At 43.1% G+C, this 22,395-nt stretch overlaps 1 protein-coding gene across 1 annotated transcript in view; it reads left to right on the top strand.

Moving 5' to 3' along the window:
• CDH13 (cadherin 13) overlaps nt 1-22,395 on the top strand; it is an 813,406-nt gene that overhangs the window by 775,508 nt on the left and 15,503 nt on the right. The window contains exon 7 of the mRNA XM_014536715.1: nt 3,731-3,909. Within this exon, the coding sequence (XP_014392201.1) occupies nt 3,731-3,909 (179 nt within the window). The remainder of the gene's footprint in view (nt 1-3,730; nt 3,910-22,395) is intronic.

Raw genomic sequence — 22,395 nt, 5'->3', positions numbered from 1 at the left:
CACCAGGCACGGTACCAAGTTCTCTAATATGTTAGCCCATTAAATCTTTACAATAGCTAAGAAAAAAGTGTTACTAATATCCTCATGTCGTAAATGGGAAAGTGGGGCTGAGGGAGGGTTGAGTAATCTGCCTAAATTCACGTAGTAAAGGCCTGAACCTGGATGACCCAGCCATGGTCCCTCGAGTTGTTTTCTTCAATGCCACAGAGCCATTTACATGGCATAGGCACTGTTCAGTCTCCATAGAGGTGGCCTCAGAAGTAAATCCAAGTAGATTCACGTCTGGGTGGAGACAAAGGCAGGGCTTAAGACCAAGTTCACTTGCTCTCTATAATTCATTATATAATAAAACATTTCGCCCTAGCCAGTTTGGCTCAGTGGATAGAGTGTCAGCCGAGGACTGAAGGATCCCGGATTCAATTCCAAAGGGCATGTTGTGCCTTAGTTGCAGGTTCGATTCCCGGTCCTGGTCAGGGCGCAAGCAGGAGACAACCAATTGATGTGTCTCTCTCACATCAATGTTTCTCTCTCTGTCTCTTCCCCTCCCTTCCACTGTCTCTAAAAATCAATGGAAAAATATCCTCGGAGAAGGATTAACAGAGAAAAATAATAATAAAAAAAAATAAAACATTTCTGTGTAACCTTGGGGACATTCCAGGGTAACCTTTTATTATATCATGTTTTCAAATCTGTAAAAAAAAAATTAAAAATTAATTTCCTGGTGAAAACTGAAAATTCATCAACCAGAGAGGCTTTTTTTTCTTCCTCTAATTATTTTAATGCAAACCATGACAGTTGAAAGCCATGATGACTTCATTTTTACACTCTTTTGCTTCTTTGTCTCTGACTTCAATTAAAGGCAGATGAAATAGGACACGGATTCCATCAACCAAGCATTCATTAGGCACTAACAGGGTGCAAGGCCCTGGGTCGGTGGTCGGCAAACTGTGGCTCGCGAGCCACATGCGGCTCTTTGGCCCCTTGAGTGTGGCTCTTCCTAAGCCTTAGGAGTACCCTAATTAAGTTAATAACAATGTACCTACCTATATAGTTTAAGTTTAAAAAAATTGGCTCTCAAAAGAAATTTCAATCGTTGTACTGTTGATATTTGGCTCTGTTGACTAATGAGTTTGCCGACCACTGCCCTGGGTCATGCATACTTAACCAGAGGCTGCTGGGTGTGGACTTGATGGGCTTGAGGCCTCCTTCCATGCCTTTGGCCACCAAGACCTCAGTCAGCACATCCCTGGGTGAGACTGTGGGCCTGCAAGCTGCCTCTGTCTCTGATGGCAGTTCCCCTGCAGGCCTGTCTCCTAGACCAGGAAGGCAAGTCCGTGTCACTCTCTCCGTTAAGCTGATGGACTAGGAGTGGCCGCTGGACCACAGGGTTGAAAAAGAGCCCTGATCTGCCCATCTGGTGTGGTTCAGTGATTGAGCGTTGACCTATGAACCAGGAGGTCAGGTTCGATTCCCAGTCAGGGCACATGCCCGGGTTGCAGACTCGATCCCCGGTGTGGGGCATGCAGGAGGCAGCCGATCCATGATTCTCTCTCATCATGGATGTTTCTATCTCTCTCTCCCTCTCCCTTCCTCTCTGAAGTCAGTAAAAACATATTTTAAAAAAATTAAAAAGAGACCTAATCCCACAGTGGGACTCACTGGAAACAGTGCCAGCTGGTCTGCTGATATCTTCCCAAGGCCAGGGACAAGGTCAGGGGGCCGCACACGCCACGGATTTCCTCTTCTGGCACTCGGCCCTGCAGTCTGCCCGGGGACAGTTTCACAAAGGAACCAAGAAGGGCAGGAAACTGGGCACCATAGAAAATGCGCCGTGATGCATCCGCCATTAGGGCAACATTCGTGGAATTAGCTGAGACTGCTCCACAAATTGATCCAGCGTGAGGGTGGTCAGAGTCCCCCTTGTTTGCCTGATCCATCAGACCTAGTGGCTGATCATCTGATTCCGATCGTGGGGAAAATAAACTGCCTCTGCTGGTTTGAGAGGCATTGTTGTGTAAGTGAAAGGAATATCAGGTGGTGGCTGAGCTGGATGAATTCTATGCTTCCCTTAAGCTTCAGTGTTTTCTGTATGTGCACATTCCTGCTAGGAACAACAGGTCTACTGCCTTGGTCTCTTACCAGTTAGCTCACACTCTGTGGGTCCAGAAGCATTCAAAATCGGGAGGTGGGGCTCCATATTCATAGAAGAGCAAACTGCCATGAAAAATTATGGTTGGGCAGGTTACCCTGAGCTCTGATGGCTCACAATTGCCAGGATCATCAGGAAAACATGCCCGATTCTGCTCTTGACGGTGCTTCCGTAAGTACTTATAATTATGATCCTTTTCAATTAAATTTTAATTGTAAAAGCAATATATTCTCCATGTGAAAAAGACCAAAACATTACAGACTGAGCCAAATCTTTCCTTATAACTATACCTGACCCCAGTTCCCTCTCCTTTCCCAAAGTTAACCGCCATAACTCATGTGAAATTCACCTTAATAGACCTTCTGTGCACTTACACACATAAACTGTACCTGCAACATAGATGCACAAAGTATTGTGGAACTTTCTGTGTGTAGGCAGGTTCAAAAAAATGATACCATGCTATGGGTAACCTTCTTCAGTCTGATAGTTTTCACTTAATACTCCATCGTGGAGAGCCCTCATGTTCGAAGACATTAGATCTACAACCTTTTTCAACGGCTGCAAAACATTTCTTAGTGTGGACGATGCCATCGCTCTAGTCATTCCTCTGTGCTGGAGCAGTTAGGTTGTTTCCCAGTGTTTCTGCAGATGGATAATCCTTCCCTGAACACCCTGAAAAACACCCCTCATGGGAGTATTTCTCGAGGGTAGATACCAAGAGGGTGAATGATTTTTTTTTTTACTAGTTACTGCTCAGTTGTCCTTGAAAGTGCCTATAACTAATTCCCCTTCACATCAGTTGTGTGTGAGCATGACCCCATATCTGATACCCTTCTCACCCCTTGGCATATCAAAGAGTCCTCATGTCACCCTCGTCTTTATAGTGTCTTTATATCTAAAGTGCCCAAGACAGTGTAGCTGACACACAGACGGTGAGCCACTAACATTGGCTCACACTCCTTTAGCTGGAATATCCTTTCCCATTGCGGTTCCCCTCCTTCCCCTCACCTCCACCTGCTCACCCCCAGGCGTCTGCACAGGGACCCCTCCTGAGCTCTGGGATAGGTGTTGTTGTTCTGAGTCCAGCAGTGCCCTCTCTCACTGCAGTTGATGAGCTGTATTACTTTTACATTTTCATGTGCCGTCTCTCCTACTAACCGCTGACCTGCTAGACACCATGGAATGGGCCTTTTTGCCTCTCTGTTTCCCCAACACCTGGCCCTGGACCCCACGCCTAGTCGGCCTTCAATAAGTGATTTAAAATGAAGGCCATTGTCATGGAGCCACATCCTCAACAGAATGAAAGCCCGTGAAAATGAACAGCGTATCGGCAGAAGGAGAAATTAAGCTGTCAATCTGCTGAACAGCAAAGATTTCTGTATTTCAGGTCTTTTAACGTGATGGAGCGGGAGGGAGGGGACTAAAGGTAAAACATAACAGAGCTGGAGAAAGGCTGTCCATTTTTAATCTGGAAAGCAATTAGCATGTCACTTCATTGCCACTGCCCGGGTGGGGGACAGGACCTCTGCCTGTCGCTGTCTCTGAGTGACCATCTGCTGTCCTTCTGTCCTGCCCACTCAGGGACCACGGTGATGCGGATGACAGCCTTCGACGCGGACGACCCGGCCACAGATAACGCCCTCCTGCGGTATAATATCCGCCAGCAGACGCCTGACAAGCCGTCTCCCAACATGTTCTACATCGATCCTGAAAAAGGAGACATCGTCACCGTGGTGTCACCGGCACTGCTGGACCGGGAGGTGAGCTGAAAGGCACACATCTTCTTCAAGTGCGGCTCTCACGTGAGGGAAGATGCGGGGTTTTATGCCATAAAGGTGGAAATGAGATATTTACACAGGGCGGCGTGGGAAAACCTATAAAGGGAAATGGGGTATTATATGAACCCAAAACACACACTGTCAGCTCGAATTATTTGAGTTCGTTTAAACTGATGCCTCTGTGTCCTCAGCAACCACTTACTCTGAGCCCTGGTGATCATGGACCCCAAACCTCACCTCTCTACCATGAGGGAGAGGGAGGGGGAGGGAGGGAGGAAAGAAAGACGGGGAGGGGGAGCTTTGTCTAAGATCAGTGATGGTCTCCCGTCACAGCAGGTGGCTTCGCCCTCGTTGCTCCCTCACACCCTCTGCTGCGCACACTGTTTCCCCGGGGCCGCCTTTCCTTCGGTCTCCGCTTGTCCCCCTTGAGGTTGTCCCTGCGACACCTCATCGGCTTCTGGGTCAGATGTCACAGACAGGTGGCACATGGACCTCACCGGTCCATGCTCTTGCTCTGGTTTATCCCAGGGTGTTTTAAAGTTTTCACCTTAGTTGCCATGTCAAAGTATTTAGATTTTATGTTTCTTTTTAAAAATTCCAACTTCTGGCCTTTCTGAAAGTCAGAAATTCTGGAAATTTGGGGCGCGGTTTCCGCATGTGGATACTTGGTAACAACAGATGTAAGGGTTACATGGCAGCTGCCCCAGTCAGGTGGGCCGTGTGCTTCTGCTCAGGTATGAACCCTCCTCCATGTGTCCCCTGGCCCTGCCCTTCCTCCTGAGCTCCAGGTCACTGCAGACTACCCTCAGCTGGAAAGCCTCTTGAGCCTTCCAACAGAGTGTACCAAACCTTGGGGGTTCCCGCCCACCCATCTACCCATCAGCCCCTGTGCCCAGCCCAAATCTGCCCCCACCACCACCCTGGCATTTCTTGCTCCCGACCTGGCATCACCCCACAAGCATGAGTAGCAACCTGGACCTCAGCATGAGTAGCAACATGGACCTTCTACAAGTACCCTGCCTTGCAGTCACCGCTGGGTTTCCCTAACGGGTTCCGTGCATATTCCCCTTGGTGTTTCTGATTAAACAGATCTTGGGTCAGAAATGCCTTCTCTCCTTTCTGCTTCCCCTGCTATATCACAAGTACTGGTTACACACACCTCCTCAGAGAAGCCGTCCTCCTCCACCTGAGTCTTCCAAGGGTTCTTTCTCTAATCTCGGCCTGTGCTCGCCCGAGGCCATCACATGGCGTTTTCCATAAGCTCCTTTAAGTTGTCATTTGTCTCCTTAAAGAATATCCCCTTCTTCTTTGTCTAGACCTGTGTTGTCCAATGTGGTACCCACTAGTCACATGTAATTATTTAAGTCTAATTTTCAGCAATTGAAATTAAATGTAAAAAGGTTCTCAGTCAGACTAGGCAGATATCAAGTACTCAGCAGCTTCATGTGGCCAGTGGTACTGTATTGGCCAGAACAGACGTAGAATATCACCATCAACATAGACAGTCCTGCAGGCAAGGCTGGCCTAGGCTGTAAAGTACTTGAGAATAGAGACTGTGATCATAGGCGTGTGGGTATCCCCATGGCCTGGCATAGTTTGAGCACTCCTAAAAAATTCTAATTATATGGGCTTTGGTGTATAGACAAGAATGAATGGGAAAGGAGGCTAAGATTTTTATACTTCAGAGTGGGAAACAGTAGCTAGAAATGGGAAATTATTGCCAATGAGGGTGAGAATGAAATTTGCATAGAAACTATGGTTGTCACTTGAAAAAAGGTGATTGTTTCCATTTAAAAATAGAAAAGCAGGAAAAAAAAGAACAGACTGAGTCAATTTCCTTCATTTTCTCTCCTATTCTCTTTTCAACCCTCCCTAGTATGTGGCTGCCTGACTGCCATACTATCTTCTTTGGAGGCAAGTAATTATTTTCCAACTCTATCATCCACCCAGGATGCCTGTGCGTACACACACACACACACACACACACACACACACACACACAATGCAGTGATTTTTCTATCTCAGTTCTCCTTTTACTGATAGAAAAGGTTTTGTCTCTATTTATAAATCAAAGTGATAACATAGTGGATTATTCCATTTTTTAAGGTTTGTTTGGCGACAGATGTGTTTCAAGCTCATTATCTTTTCATGTGGGTTTTGGCTAAGTTGCAATGAGTGTATAATTATGGGAGTTGAATTAAGCACTTCTAGCCACATACATAAACAGCTCCCAAAAAAAAAAAGCGACTAACACAATTTAACTGAAATTGGAAAATCAATGGAAATGAGTGAAGAGTGTCACTTTTCTGTGAAGGTTCCCAGAGTTCAGTGCTGACCCAGCAGCATCCGCAAAGGAAGCTTCCTGGGCGTAGGCAAGCGTCGCCTGTGTACTTGTGCCGCTGTAGCTACTTGTCGGCAAGCTGCTGAAGGATGAAATGAGACTCCGAGTCACTCATCTTTAAAGGGACAGAACTCACACAGCAGACAGACCTCTAGTTGGGGTTGCCCACAGTTTGCAATGTTTTCGTCTCACTGCCCTCCTGTACGTATGGCAGGTTCCCTCAGCAGGACTGGCAATTACTTTTCATTGTTTCTGGACACCTTCTGAGTAAGCTCCTGTCTTAGGTGTGGTTTTAAACGTCTACTTTGGGACCATCTGGGCAGAATGTTTAACACAGATTAATGTCAAGAAAATATCCCATTGGGGGAGCCCAATGAACTTTGCATGATTCCAAATGGTTTTAGGTTTAGTCACCCTGTCTTCACTCACGGTACCTCAAATAGCGTATTTGGGGGTTGGATGCTGTGAGTGTAAACAAACAGGTCAGGGACCCCTGGGGAGCCGGGGCCCCTGAGGTTGTACAAGCAGTTTGCTCCCCTCCAGCCCCCACCTTGGTGGGAGTGGAGGCTCTGGAAACACACCAGCCGGTTGACATGCACTCAAATGATATGATATAAATTTTTCATTTTGATTTTCCATTAGAACCTTGCCTTTTATGAGTACTCCAAGGAGTCGGCATGCACTGTTTTCTGAGAACTTGCCTGTTTACCTTCCCTGCCTTTCACGTTTTTAATTTGTAATAAAACTTGTCCATGAGGGCAGTCAAGGACACCAGTAAATAATCATTTTTAAAATTTATTTTTCAGTTATAGTTGACATATCATATTGTATTCAGGTGTGCAACATAGAGATTGGACAGTTATATACCTTACGAAGTGATCACCCTGATAAGTCTCATATCCACCTGACAGCACACATACTAGTATTTATTACAGTGTTATTGACTATATTCCCTAGGCTGTACTTTATATCCCACCACTTTATTTATAACTGGCAAGTTGTACTTCTTAATCCCTTTCAGCTTTTTTTGCTCATACCCCTTCCCACCTGGCAACCATCATTTTGTTCTCTGTATCTGGGAGTTTGTTTCTGTTTTGTTCTTTTGTTTGTTTTGTTCTTTAGATTCCACCTGTAAGCGAAATCATATGGTATTTGTCTTTCTCTGCCTGACTTATTTCACTTAGCATAACCCCCTCTAGGTCATTCATGTTGTTCCAAATGGCAAGATTTCTTTTTCACGACTGAGTAATATTCCATTGTGTCTGTGTGTGAGTGTATCACTTCTTTACCCATTTATCTATGGATGGACATTGAGGTTGCTTTAATGTCTTGGCTATTATAACTAATGCTGCAGTGAACATAGGGGTGCCTATATCTTTTCGCATTAGTGTTTTTTATTTCTTTGAATAAATACCCAGAAGTGGAATTCCGGGTCATATGGTAGTCCTGTTTTTAAGTTTTTGAGGAACTTCCATACTGTTTTCCATTGTGGCAACATGTTACCATTGTTATTGTTTTCCTCTCTTCTTCCAATCCTCACTCCCCAGGATGTTCCAAGTGGGGCCAGCTGAGGCAGGTGCCCTCACGGAGCTGCTCCTTCCACACTTCCAGGAGAAAGGGATTTTATCTGGCTTGTTCCCTGACATATCCCCAGTCCTTACACATGTGAGATGCTCAAAACTATTGTGTTGAGGGATGGAAAGAAGGATGTGTGGAAGAGAGTGGCAGGCAGCATGGATTTTATGCCATATTTGTGTGCACAGGCTGCTGTCCGGCAGGATAACAAGGGTCCAGGTCAGCTGATGCTGCTTCTCTCTTAATTTCCTGGTATGTTTTGGGTGGTGCAGCCTCTGGACCCAGTGCGAATTCAGGGGCAAGACCACCCTCTCTCACCCACTCTGGGCAATGGGAAAATGCTGGAAGGCAGCCCACCTTCTGAGGACCCATAACTGACCCCCCTCTACCTTCTAACCACGGTCATCAGCTGACCTGGCTGCCCATTTGACAGGCCAGCATTGCCCAGCAGCTGCCCTCCAGTGAGTGGACTGAGAAGTGAGCTCTCCTTGAGATGTCCCTCCTCCACTGAGCAGTGACCTTGGGGAGAACAGGAGGACTCTGTGGAAAGTGATAGGGACAGTGGAAGTGACAATGGAAGGAAGGAAGGAAGGAAGGAAGGAAGGAAGGAAGGAAGGAAAGGAAGGAAGGAAGGAAGGAAGGAAGGAAGGAAGGAAGGAAGGAAGGAAGGAGGGGAGGGAGGAAGGGAGGAAGAGTGGATGAATGGACAGATGAGTAAATATCTAACAGATTGTCTGAGAACTTACTGCAAGACCCACATTCTAGCATGGGCATGTAAACAGAGGAAATTATTTTATTGAGTTGAGAGCTTGGTCGTGTCCTTGTGTACTCATCCAGTAATCGAATTTTTTCACCTTACACCTACCTTGTGTCAGGAACTGCGCTAGGCTCTAAAAACTACCATAGAATGAGATGAGCATGAAGATCTGTGTCTCTTGCTTAAATGTTTGGCGAAACATTTGGAGAAAGTAAGAGCCATATATCTTACTAAACAAAATTGGGTTCATTTGGGGCACCGTTTCATTCTTTTCTATAAGCATACTCAGCCCCTCATTCTGACGGCTCTGTCTATGGTTTTAAACTATGTCTCTCTGCATTACAAAATAAAATCAGATAAAGGCCTCTAACGTTTGATAAATGGCTTTATTTAGTCGGTCGTCTTAGCTGCTAAAACAGAAATTCTTCAGCTAAAATCTGCCAACTTTTTAAACATAGTCACAATTTGCAGCCACTCAGAGTAACTAATGGTCAGTTTTGAGTGTTTTTTTTCTTCTTCTGTTTCTTTCATTTTTCTTTTTGCAAATGGAAACAGTTTCTAAGAGGCCCTTAAAATTCCATCTTAACACTTGAACTGTGAGAGTACCATTAGTCTTTTTTAAGGCATTCGAACTGAGCACTTTGTTATCTTTGTTTGAATTCACCTTTATCTTACTATGTGATATCTTCCAAATAATCTAAGGAAAGTGATAGCCTACCCATAAAAATGTACATACAATAAAAAAAAAAACTAAGACTGTAAATGTAATTTATTTTCAATTTTCAGCTGGTAAAGGATTTTCTGAAACTTTATAATGCCCCCAATTTCTAGGCCAAATGTGAAAACAGAGGATTTCCTCCCTTCATTCCATGGTAACTGTCACATAAGGACTTATTTTTAGATTTCTCTGCATTTATTTACTCTGAGAGATTCAGGAGTCCTTGAATATGTTAGGGAAAAAAACTAAAGAATGTTAGGGGGAACAGCTCATGCAAACTAATCAATGAAATTGGATGTGTAACTGCAAGTCTGAAGAACTATGTGTTTGGTCAAGATGATTTAAGTTAGAATATTGTCACGTAGGGTGCATCTCCAGAAACATACTAAATAAATCTATGAAAATGATGGTATCAAGTCAAGCTGCCTGAAAATAAAACAATAGTAATAAAGGAGTGATTTTCAATCTTTTTCATCTCATGGCACACATAAATTAATTACTAAAATTCTGCAGCACACTAAAAAGTATATTTTTGGCCAATCGGACAAAAAATAGGTATAATTTTGATTCATTCAAATTTTGATTCATGTTGGCTGTTGTCGTTTTTTGTTTTTTTTTAAAGCTGCCTGAAAATAAAACAATAGTAATAAAGGAGTGATTTTCAATCTTTTTCATCTCATGGCACACATAAATTAATTACTAAAATTCTGCAGCACACTAAAAAGTATATTTTTGGCCAATCGGACAAAAAATAGGTATAATTTTGATTCATTCAAATTTTGATTCATGTTGGCTGTTGTCGTTTTTTGTTGTTTTTTTTTTTAACTTGACAATCTAAAGGAAAAAAGGTCAGTGCCCCTGACTAAGTAGTCAAGTATTGCCCTGGCCAGTGTTGCTCTATGGTTAGAGCATCTGCCTGTGCACTGAAGGTTTGATTCCTGGTCAAGGGGTGCGTTCAGAAGACAACCAATCTATGCATCTCTCTCACATCTATGTTTCTCTCTCTCTTTCTCTCCCTTTCTCTTCTATCCTCCCTCCCTTCCTTCCTTCCACTCTATCTAAAATCAAAGGAAAAATATCCTGGGGTGAGAATTTTTTTTTTTTAAGTCAGGTATTGCATGTTTTAGAAATTCTTATAGCACACTGGTTGAAAATCACTGTAATAAAGAATAGCATTTCTCCCATGCTTTGAATGCGTGCTAGAAGTAGTTTTCATACTCTCAGGAAAATAAATGTTTTCAGCCGCTCTGATCTAATGCTAATACTTTTCTCATTATCTTCATGTTTAAAACATTGGCAGTAATTACACACAATTCAATCATGCTGTCAAGAATATCCTCTTTCTTTGTCTTAGTGGGTGGGACCAGAATTATTTAGATAGTAGCATCCTCATCTTTTCTGTGAGGTATTTACTCATAAATATTTTTGTTGGGATAATCTCCTCCATTTTTTATATCACTTGCTGCAGAGAAAATGGAGGTGGGGGGAAATAGATGTAAATAAATTTTTATTATTTTTAGAACAGCGCATTATCCTTGCAAATGAAACACAGATGGTGAGCCACACCTATGCGAATTGCACTTGCTCTGTTGTGTCAGCAGATAAAATGAAACAGGACATACCTAAGGCAGGGTGCTGAGCCCTGGGTCTGAAATCCAGTGGCAAGCATGCCGGCCTCCTGCTGATGACAATGGGGTGAGAGATGGGGAGAATAGGACTTTACTGGGGGGCCTCCTTCACTTCCCCATTCTGGATAAATTCTGGCAGGAGCCCTTGATGAGTCTCAGAGCTCTGTTGGTGACTTAACCATCTCCCCCACACTCCAAGTTTGGCCTATCAACCCATTATTGTTAGGGCTGTGTCTGGTCACCTAGTATAACCTCAACTTAGCAGAAACCTGATCGGAGAGTCATTGGCCAAGGGCATGGGTGCTGGCTATAGACTGTGGATTCAGGGCTACCTCTACCTCTTATCAGATGTGAGAACTTGGGCAGGTCACTTAACCTCTCTAAGCCTCAGTTTCTTCATCTGCCACAATGAGAATCACCATACTCCCTAATTCATAGGCTTATCAGGAAGATTAAATAAGACATGTCACTCTGTAATTAGTAGTTGATATTAGTTATTTTCATGATAGACAATGAGGTTGAAGAAGGAATGTGAAGGAAGTACATTTATGCTCTGCCCACACAGCAGAGAATCAGGCAGGCTCTTGGTGTTCAATGAAACACTGAGGTAATCTAGCTGCCAAAATTCAGGGACAAAATGTGACACACATGTATGGAGAACCTACCAATGTTTGTTGAATCCATGATACAATGCTAGACATCAGAGCTGCAAAACTCAAGCTGCCTGGTAAGGAGGTAAAGCAGATGTGTTGATAGCAAACACACACAAATATGTGCTGTTTGAATGAAGCTTTAATGGATGAGTGGAAACCTGCACTGAGGATGCTGAGGGAAGGGCATTATCAGGACAGGAACAGAGTAAGCAAAGGCATGGCAGAAAGAATAGGAAATCGAGGTGTCCTGTTTACAGACCCAAAAAAGGGTGGGGAGTTGATACACGATTGCAGAGGGCTTCAAATGTCATCCTACGCATTATGGGTATATCCTACTGTAAATGCAATGCCACCAACCATATTTAAACATTACATACAGCTCTGTTAAACACAGTGTTCTCAGAGCTGTGACATGGGAGAGAAAGCTGATAAGTGAAAGGAGAGATCAGTAGCAAAGCAAAGACATTGGGAGACAGTCGAGAATGCTTGGTGAGTGATGAGTTTTTTATTCACAGAGATTTCTAGCCTTCCCAAGGGGAGAGACGAGGAGTTACCACTCGAATCTAAATTCCCCAACTGTTAATTAGATTAGTAGACAGCCTATTTTGGATCTTCTGTTCTTGTGCATCTTAAAGTATGAGACAATCAGTAGTTACTTGGCACATGTTGAATCCAGAGACTCAACTTTGTCATTACGAGAGATTCATCCTTTGGAATTTAACAGATGTTTAATTCTCTAATCTTTTTCTTTCTTTCTCCTTTTGCTTTTATATGGTAAAATAACTTAAAATAAGTGTGAAGATGAATTTAGAATACTTCTGACTACTTTTTTCTGTCATTTTAAAGCTCTCCATCTTATTTTCTGTGAAGTACTCTATAAAACTGAAGCAGTATTTCTTTTGGAGGAAAAAAGTTTCTTTAGAGAGCAATTTAGTTCCTTTTATCAGCCAAGAACTATGTAGCATGGTAAGGCCTGTTTTACTCCACTGACAGATTTCCAGCTACTGCGCTGAAATGACATTGTTCTAAACCCCATCCCTATGAAGTCCCAGTCAGAGAGATACTCTCCAATTTAGAAAGACCGTCTGGTTCGGTTCTGACTTTGAACTGGTAGAGAAAATAGGGAAGAGCTTTGCTTCTACCATACTGAGAACAAGCATTATTGAAGAAAAGTTGCTTGAGAGTCTTTGGAAAGTAGCTATTGCAAACTTACCCTTAATATACTTAGCTCCTAGCCAGGACAGGGTTATTACAACAGCTGTGGGATACTTCCATTATGAAGCATTTAAAGGGAAAATGACCAGGAGCTAGAATACTGAGATTAAGGCGAGCTAGAATAGACCATTTTAAGACATAATGACATCTCAAAATGCCTCAGATCCACATTTCTTTCAGTTTTGTTTTAAGGGGGGAGGGGGCGGTTCTCATTTGCTATGCTTTTCTAGAGGATGAAATTTGTTGATATTACTTGGTGTTCTAAAGGCACAATCAACTTTATTGGATATGTGGCATGATGATATCACATCGACAATGAAAAGACTTCAGAGTATAGGATCATCTATTAGTTTAGAGGTAGACACACTTTCTCTTTAGGGGCCAGATAATAAATGGTTTAGGTTTTGTGGGCCAAAAGGCAAAATTAAGAATATTATGTAGGTACTTATATAATCATTTAAAATGTAAACCATCAAAAAAAGACATTTTTAGCTGATGAGCCATTAAAAACCAGGCAGTGGACTAGATTGGCCCATGGGCCATCATTGGCCAACCCTGACCTGTTAAATCATTGTTCGAAATGGTCAAATAGTAGCAGTTTCATCTATTGATTGATGCATGTGTTCATGTGTCTATATCTCATGAACACCCTCAAAATATTGATCACACTTATTAATCAAACTTAAAGCTGGATTATAGGGACAGAAATTGGGTCATGAGTGATGGGTCTGATTTCATTTTTTGTCAGAATAGTCCATTCCCCATGATTAAGAAACAAATGATTTCAGATACTTGTTAATTAATTCTAAACTCAAAATTTGGTTACAATAATTAAAGCAACTAGTTCAACCCAAAAGTAATAAAACAGAAAGTGCTATCTAGATGAACACTAAATACTAGATGAACCCATTTGCGATGACTGTTTTTGTTATATGAGAGCCCTGGTAGCAGGAAGAATAGGGTGTGAGGACCCTGGGATGGGAGGGGAGATTTCCCAGAAGAGGGAACACTTCTTTGAGCTGAGTCTGGAGCTGGATGAAATTGTTCACAAAACCTCTGTGGTTCTGGCCATCTTTGTGGCTTTGAGTAACTGGTAGCCATAGGTATGATTTCCATGTCATTGGAAATCCTCTTCTCCCACATCACCATTAATGCTACAGAGGCTCCATTGTGTGGAAGGAAATAGCATAAATCAGAGAACAAACCCCTTATGTTGTAACTGTGTCTCAGTTTCGTCACCTGTAAAATGGGAATCATAACAGTGCCTCCCTCAAAGAGCTGTTGTGAGGATTAAATTAATTAATACACATGTGTACATAGAAGATAGCAGGTCTGAGCTGGCTATGGCTGTTATCTGTATTTTCTGGTTTGGGTGCAGTCACCATGTGTTGTTTGGGTAATAAAAATACAATTCTGTCCACCCTTTAAAAAAGCAGCAATATCTCGGTCCTGAGGGCAGAGGACACCACACCACAATGGATGGAGGGGCAGCAGGACTGTCACCTTTGAGTTCAGAGACTGGTTTCCACGTGAGCCAGTTTCTTCACTGACCAAACAGTGGGAGTCTTACCAGGCATCGTGGCCTCTGCCAGTATTGCTAAGGTCACAGGCAATGCATTTCAAATGTCAGGAAAATATGTGTGTAAAGGTGTACTGAGGTAAATCTTGTCAAAACTTCCTCCCCTGCAACGATAAGCATTCTCATTCCTTTTAGCGACACGACCACAACAGTGGCTTTCCTATCGGAACCCACGCTGACGAGCTGCTCACTTTTTCTCTCACCAGTTCCAATGTGCAGCTTAATAGACACATTGTGGTATGTGTTTCTGTGTTCTCAAGGCAGCCCCGGGAAATGAATTTCTTTTGACCTTTGCAAAGAACAGCTATAGAAATAACTGTCAAAGTTCAATAAACGGCCTCTCTGTTTATGGACCTCAAAAGTAAGAACCAAAATTAAATTCCTTTAGATATTTTCTCTCTCTCATGAACTGTTTTTAGACTTATTTTTCTCTGTGGAAGACTCGTTAGGTCCTAATTTTAGTTTTCTGTCTCCTTGGGCTCTGGGGCTCTGGGGCTCTGGGGTGGGGAAGAAATGAGAGACTTCTGCATTCTCACCTCTTCCTGACGCTAGGTTATGTAATATATGTGAGGCAGCTATAGTGTGGACAAGCACAGCCATCAATTTGTTCAGTCAGGCATTAAATTAGGGCCATAGCACTCACAAGATTACCACATCCACTGTACCATATGGTAACGAGTCCCGAGTGCTGACAGGACTTGCCTGATTCACATGCTGGCGAGCCAGGGAACTGGACTCGACCCTGAGCTTTGGCTTCATCTACTCACCTAGGCAGAGGGGAAGGCATGGGCCAGAGTGAGGGGGGAATCTTGACACCTAAAGGACAGCCTTAGGGTTTATAAAACCTATATCAGGGATTTCTTTGTTCTCTGAGCTAAACCACTTCACACATTTGGGAAGCTTGACTCAGTGTTCCCAACTCTCCCCTTAGAAAGGCTGTGTGGTGTAATGGCTCAGAGGTTGGGCCTGGGAATTCTAGACCCTGAGGAACAATCTGGTCACTGCATCTTGTTATCTGTGTGACCTTGGGCAAGTCACTTCCCCTCTCTGAGCTTTAGTTTCCTCACCTGTAAAATGGAGCTCATGACATGACCTATGAGATAGGCAGAATAACCCTCCCTCCTTCCCCCCAAAATAGGTGCTTATCCTAATACCCAGAACCTGTGAATATGTTACCTTAAAGGCAAAAGGAAATTTGCAGATGTAATTAAGTCAGGGATATTGAGATTCAGAGCTCATTCTGGATTTTCCTTTTGAGCCTTATGTAATCACAAGGGTCCTTGTGAGGGGAAGGCCGAAGGGTCAGAGTCAGAGAAACGGAGATTTAAATGTGCTGCATTCCTGTCTTTGAAAATAGAGGAAGGGGACACAACCCAAGAGATGTAGACAACTTCTAGAACCTGGAAAAGGCAAGGAAACAAGTTCACCCCTAAAACCTGTGGAAGTAACACAGCCCTGCCAGCACCCGATGTTGCCCAGTGAAACCACTTTAGACTTCTGACCTCCAGAACTAGAAGATAAATCCATGTTGTTCTCAAGTCACTAAATTGTATCATTCAGTACTGCAGCCATAGGGAACGAATACAACCAGCTTTGCATGGTTTGGAGGACTGAAGGTGATGATGTGGGAAGAGCATCAACTTTGGCACAAGAAAACTCTCAATAGTAGTCATTACCAGTCACAAAATAATGATTAAGACTTGAGGAGGACACAAATATGTTCTAACCAGAGGTGGCGTATCTGTGACGAGATCTTTCTAAGGCATGGCTATGGATACCCCAGGGCCTCTCTGGAAGATTGAGTGGCTGCCATCCAACCCAACTAGTCTCCCAAGTCCGTGGATGGAAATGTCAGTGTTGCCTTCAGGAGGTGGCTTCCATTAGCTCTCATCAGGGGCACAGTGTAGCCTGTTGATTCTGCTTTAGTTCCATAAAACCAGCCTTACAGACTCTTCACAAGAGTGTGGTTCTTAGTAGCCAGATCTGCACATTGTAAGTGCTTGATATATGTTAATGAGAGTGGTCTATCCTCATCCCTTAAGCAAAGGGTAGAAGGTGAGGCCTTGATTCCTTCAAGAAAATGCTGTTGTGTTGAGGTGCTAGGAGTTCATGAATAGTGCCTTTCTTTCCCCTTCCAAATTAGAACCCTAAGGAATGAGACACAGGAAAACCATAGATTTGGTTACCAATGAAGCTGAATGATGAGCATAGCCATGAGTCTGTGGCCAAATAAACTTGCTGATATTTTATGCTTGAATTCCAGACTTAGCCCCAACCAGTAATGGGTGGTATGAAACAACCATAGGCTGAACCTGACTGGGTGGGGCCTACCCCAGGAATCTTCTGCTAGGTAGGGGGTCAGAGTCTGGGGCAGAGAAAGAGGTGGGGACAGAGGGAGAAGAGAGAAACAGGAGACGGAGAGAGAGCCACCCTCACAATCTAATACCCCCATCCCTTCCAACAGATAGAGTTCGGGCAGGGTGGCCCCTAGCCCATAAACCACCTGGAGTGGAAGCAGAATTCACACCCAGGTCTTTGTGAACCCAAAGAGGCTATCATTATGGGTTGCTCTTCTACTCACAACAAACAGGATTTGAAATCCTTCCACACCATCGGGTCATGAAGGAATAGAAAATCAAAGGGGAGGTAAGAAGTCACTGTCTTCAGGGGCCTTAACTCCTTAGTTTGGAACTGAAGCAAGGCTACTCAGACTGGAGGGTGAGGAAAAGCTAGTCTGGATCCTCTGAAAGATGCGGAACTGCTTGATCTCGTTGGGAGGTCAATTTATAGGGAGGGACTCATGGCTGAGAATCCAGTTCTTCTGGCTGCCTGCGGCCCCTGAATCCAGATGCCAACAGATGAGATGGAAGAAAGACCAGCAAGTGCAATGGCTCCTCTGTCTAACCTCCTTGGTCTATAATCTGACTCCAGCTTTCTGATTTTATCTCCTGCTACTATTTCCCTAACTCACACCACATTCCACTGATTTCAACATATTCCCTTCCTCTCAAAGTTGATGCACTTCTTACTTTTGCATGTTATGGTAGCCAGCCCCTAGTGGGCCCCCAGTGATTCTCACTTCCTGGTATCCATGCTCTTATGTAGTCCCCTTCCAAACTGAACACAGATGACCTGTGTACCCAATAGGATCTAGCAGAAATGACATTGAGGGACTTCCAAGCCTAGGTTACTCTTGTTCTTTCTTGCTATGGGAAAGCCAACTGCCATGTTGTGGACACTCAAGTAGCCCTATGGAGAGGCCACATAGCGAACAATTGAGGCCACCTGACAATAGCCAGCACTGTCTCACCAGCAGTGTGACTGAGCCATCTTGGAAGTAGACCCTCTTGTCCAGTCAAGCTTTTATTTTATTTTATTTTTTAAATATATTTTATTGATTTTTTTACAGAGAGGAAGGGAGAGGGATAGAGAGTTAGAAACATCGATGAGAGAGAAACATCGATCAGCTGCCTCCTGTACACACCCTACTGGGGATGTGCCTGCAACCAAGGTACATGCCCGTGACCAGAATCAAACCTGGGACCCTTCAGTCCGCAGGCCAACGCTCTATCCACTGAGCCAAACCGGTTAGGGCCAGTCAAGTTTTAGATAACTACAGCCTCACCAACATCTTGATGTCCAACTATTAAAGTCATGGTACCTGAATAACCCAGCTAAGCAACTTCTAAATTCCTGACCAACAGAAACTGTGAGATGATAAATGTTTATCGTTACTTTAAAGCACTAAGTTGGGGTAATTTGTTATGCAGCAATAGATAGCTAACACACATATACTGTGACCTCGGCTAAAATTGCTGCCCATTTCCCTGTTATCCTTCCAGATTTGGTTTGCATATCTCTTCTTTGGAGCCTTCCCACACCTCCTTGGCTAAATGGATTGCTCCCTCTTCAGTTTTGCACAGAAATTATTTAATATCACATTCATAAAATCATCACAAGGAAAAACAATGTTGTGATTATGGGTCTCTCTTCAACTCTGGGCTTCATGGAAGGTATTCATACTTTAAAGAGGTATTGTTCCTAATAGGGGATCAGAAGATGGCTGAATAAATAAAGAGCACATTGAGGAACCTGGGGAAATTATTGAAGCCAAATACATTAGAAGCCAATGGTATTTTCAAAGCACATCTGACTAAGTCCTTTCATAGGGTTTACAAGCAGCATTAACTACTGCATAGTCTTAATCCCATTTTTAACAGTAGAGTAATGATAATTGGTTGCTTCTTTGGAAGGAAATTAGAGAACCAAGAAAATGTTTCCAAAAGTAATTGCAATGTTTAACTGAGCCAGACTGTTGGTATCTAATGCCCCCCTGCCTGTTGGCATAGCTGTCTGAATTGCCTCATCCTGTCTAATGGCATATGCTCAAACATCATTGTTTTTAAATAAAAATTGACCAAAAATCTTATCACTTAATTTAAAAGAATTTTGCTTAATAAATGTTGAGTCAACCAAATCAGGGCAGTAATTTCCTTCTAGTGTCCCTGGTTCAACAACTTACTTATTGGGGTTCTGAAGGGCAGCAGAAAGGAGATGGAATGGAAAATTAGTGGTAAATTGTGCATCCCCTCACACCTGCTTGCCCATCAGCCATTTGACTCTTGGGTTAAATAACATAGCAGTGGCCAGGAGCAGCCCATCCAGCTCCCCTACCACTCACCACTCCCATATGGGCTGCTGGCTTCTTAATCCCTGCACCTGACTCCCTGGAGACTTGTCTCACCACAGAAGTGTGGTCACTCTGCTCAGTGATTTAGTGCTCAGGGAGCAGCCATCGACCTGTGAGACAAGAGCTGGTAGATAAACACCCATCCTCACCCTTGAATAGTACATCTCTGACATGTGTTCTACAGTCTCCCTGTGGAACTGAACACCAGCTGCCCATAGCACTAACCTCATTAGTGCCTGTGTACTGGTTTTTCTTTTCCATTTTTGTCTCACTTCTCTTATTCCCTCAAGTGTGCCTCTTAAGTCACCTCCTATAGAAGCTACTTACACCCAAATCCTTGTCTTGGGGTTTGCTTCTGGGAGAACAAAATGAAGACAGAGCTTGTGAGCTCCGGTCTTCCCTTGGGCCTCTGTATTTAAGATGTCATACAACAGTCCACAGGTGCACGGATGGCTGAGCTGTGCTGACCCGAGTGATCTCTGTGCATGTGTACTTTGTCATGCTGCTAATGGGTGCATAGAGTTAAGGGCTCAGGCCAAAGTGTGTGTTTATAGCGAACATAGCTATAGGCACAGATGGGTGTGTGCTTGTCTGTTACAGGCACCTGTGGAGTGTGTGTAGTGTGCATGCACCACAAAAGCCCTCTGTCCTCCCTTCCCAAAGTCCTATTTGAAGCTGAGATTCCAGAGTCCTCCATTCAAACCCTCTCCTCCCCACCCCTCAGGGCCTGCCCTCTCTGAAGGGCTCTACTCTCCTAGCCTGGAGTTCCAAAGATTGGGAGCTGACGCCCACCTTGATGGTGTTCACACAGTTTATCAGAAGGCAGGCATGGAAATGATTCTTTAAACAAAAGTGATGTATGAGACCAGGGAAATGCCATGGGCAGAGGAGTCCCTTTGTCACAGAGGGCTGGAGAAGGTGGCTGGGAATGGATAACTTCAGCTGGGAGTTTAGAACACTGATCTGGAAACCTTCTCTGTCCAAGGCCACATAGTATATGTTTTAGGTTTTGTGGGCCATGTGGTCTCTGCTGTAAATACTCAACTCAACTTTGCCATTGTAGCACAAAAGCACCCATAGACAACACATAAACAAATGAGCTGTGTTCCAATAAAACTTTATTTACAAAAGCAGAGGTGAACCAGATTTGGACCATTGGACCATAGTTTGCTGACCTCTGACTTAAAACATTAAAAAAAAGAAAAACAATTCTGGGAAGAGAAGGAGGATGACTTTTTGGCAGAGGGAAGAAAACATACAAAGGCAAATATTAGAAAGTGAGAGGTAATGAAACAAACTTGAGTTATCAAAGAGTCCTTGTTTGGCAATAAAAAATAACATTAATCATAGGAACTAACTTTCATTGAATACTCATTATGAGAAATTCATTGGGATAAATATATTCCATGAAATCTCATTTAAATCTTACTCTCTATGGGTTCGGGGGACTGTTGTTTTCTTCACAGTATATATGAGCAGACTAAGCTCAAGAGGGTAGATGACTTGCCCAGGTCACACAGCTGGCAGGTGGCCAGGAGGCAGGAACCTGGACAGATGTTGGGAGCCTGGGAGGATGCTGTAGGCACATCTCTTTTGTGTCTGTCATTAAGTCACTTTAATGGGTTTTTAAAAATGTTTTTGCTTTGTTTTACAAATGGTATTTGATTTCTTGATGCAGCCCAGTAGCCATGTGAGTGAATGGCTGAGCTATAGCTGATGGGTTTCTCCTGAGGCTATTTTGTAAGAGAGAACAGAAAAAGAGTGAGATATTTAAATTCTTCGGTGATATTGGTTTAGAATAGATAAAGTGAAGAACATTTTTATTCACATTAGAAGTGATAGTTGGATGTGTGTAATTGTTTGCTCTCCGAGATGGAGAGAGGACACAGCACAGATCTTAGAATGTGAAATATGAATTTAGATGACATTTCGAGGAAACTGATAAACACACCATCCCTCAATTGGACTTCACTTGCCTGTGAAAATTCTTTTGCTGCCTATAAATGATACAGTATGATTTGAAATTATAGAGATAAGTGGACCAAATCTGACAGAATATTAAAAGTACACAACAAACCAATGAGAGAATAATTTTCTTTCTTTGGCAAAAGTTTCCATTTCTCAAAATGTTATCGGGAAATTAGAGGTATCTTGACAGCTAACAATAACCCTTGGAATAGGAAAATGTTAAGGACTGCAGGAGTTGTGAAATCCTGCCCTGAATTCTCCCACAGAAAGAAAGAGACCCAGGAAACAGCAGTATAAGCTGGTGTCCTCGACACCAATGTTTCATTTCCAACATGGGCTTGGGGTGTTTATCTCCTTATAGATCAGCGGTTCTCAACCTGTGGGTCGAGACCCCTTTGGCGGTTGAACGACCCTTTCACAGGGGTCGCCTAAGACCATCCTGCATATCAGATATTTACATTACGATTCATAACAGTAGCAACATTACAGTTATGAAGTAGCAATGAAAATAATTTTATGGTTGGGTCACAACATGAGGAACTGTATTTAAAGGGCCAGAAGGTTGAGAACCACTGTTATAGATAGAACCAGACTTTCTAACCCAATTAGCATGCTTTCTTCCACCCACCTGTGTAGATGGTCACTTTGAAGAGGTGTGTGTGTGTGTGTGTGTGTGTGTGTGTGTGTGTGTGTCCTGGAAAAGTCAAATGAAGAGAACTGAGAACAATTACATTTAGTAAAGGTATTTTACAGCATCAGTGATATAGGTCCAATGATATAGGTTCCCAGGGTTTGAAATTTCACACACAAAAAAATTGCTCCTCAAAAACTTTGAGAACTATGAAAATGCCTACCAACTTTTAATTTTTCCAAGTAAGAATATTTTTAAATGTGCAGCATTGTTATACCTTCTCATGAAAGAAAGGATAATTCATATACTAACTAACTCATTCACATGCATGCACACACAACTACACACGTATTCATCCACATACATATACACACTCTCACATAGAAAGCGGCAGGCCATAAACTCAGAGTGAATAAAATTGAGTAAATGTGCCCAGCTGGTATTGTTCAGTGGATGGGTGTTGACCCATACAACAGGAGGTCTTTGGTTCAATGCCCTGTCAGGGCACATGCCCACGTTGTGGGCTTGATCCCCAGTAGGGGATGTGCAGGAAGCAGCTAATCTATGATGTTTCTATCTCCCTCTCCCTCTCCCTTCCTCTCTCTAAAATGAATAAAAAAGCATATAAAAATATTTTAATAAAAAATGTGAGTGAATGTAACCATATGAACAAATTCATTATGCTTATCTTGCTAAAGAGCAATAAAAATTCT

Source organism: Myotis brandtii, unplaced genomic scaffold, assembly GCF_000412655.1.
Source record: "Myotis brandtii unplaced genomic scaffold, ASM41265v1 scaffold165, whole genome shotgun sequence".
Taxonomy (NCBI): Eukaryota; Metazoa; Chordata; class Mammalia; order Chiroptera; family Vespertilionidae; genus Myotis; species Myotis brandtii.
The sequence above is the reverse complement of the archived record's forward strand: the minus strand, read 5'-3'. Positions and strand labels throughout refer to the sequence as shown.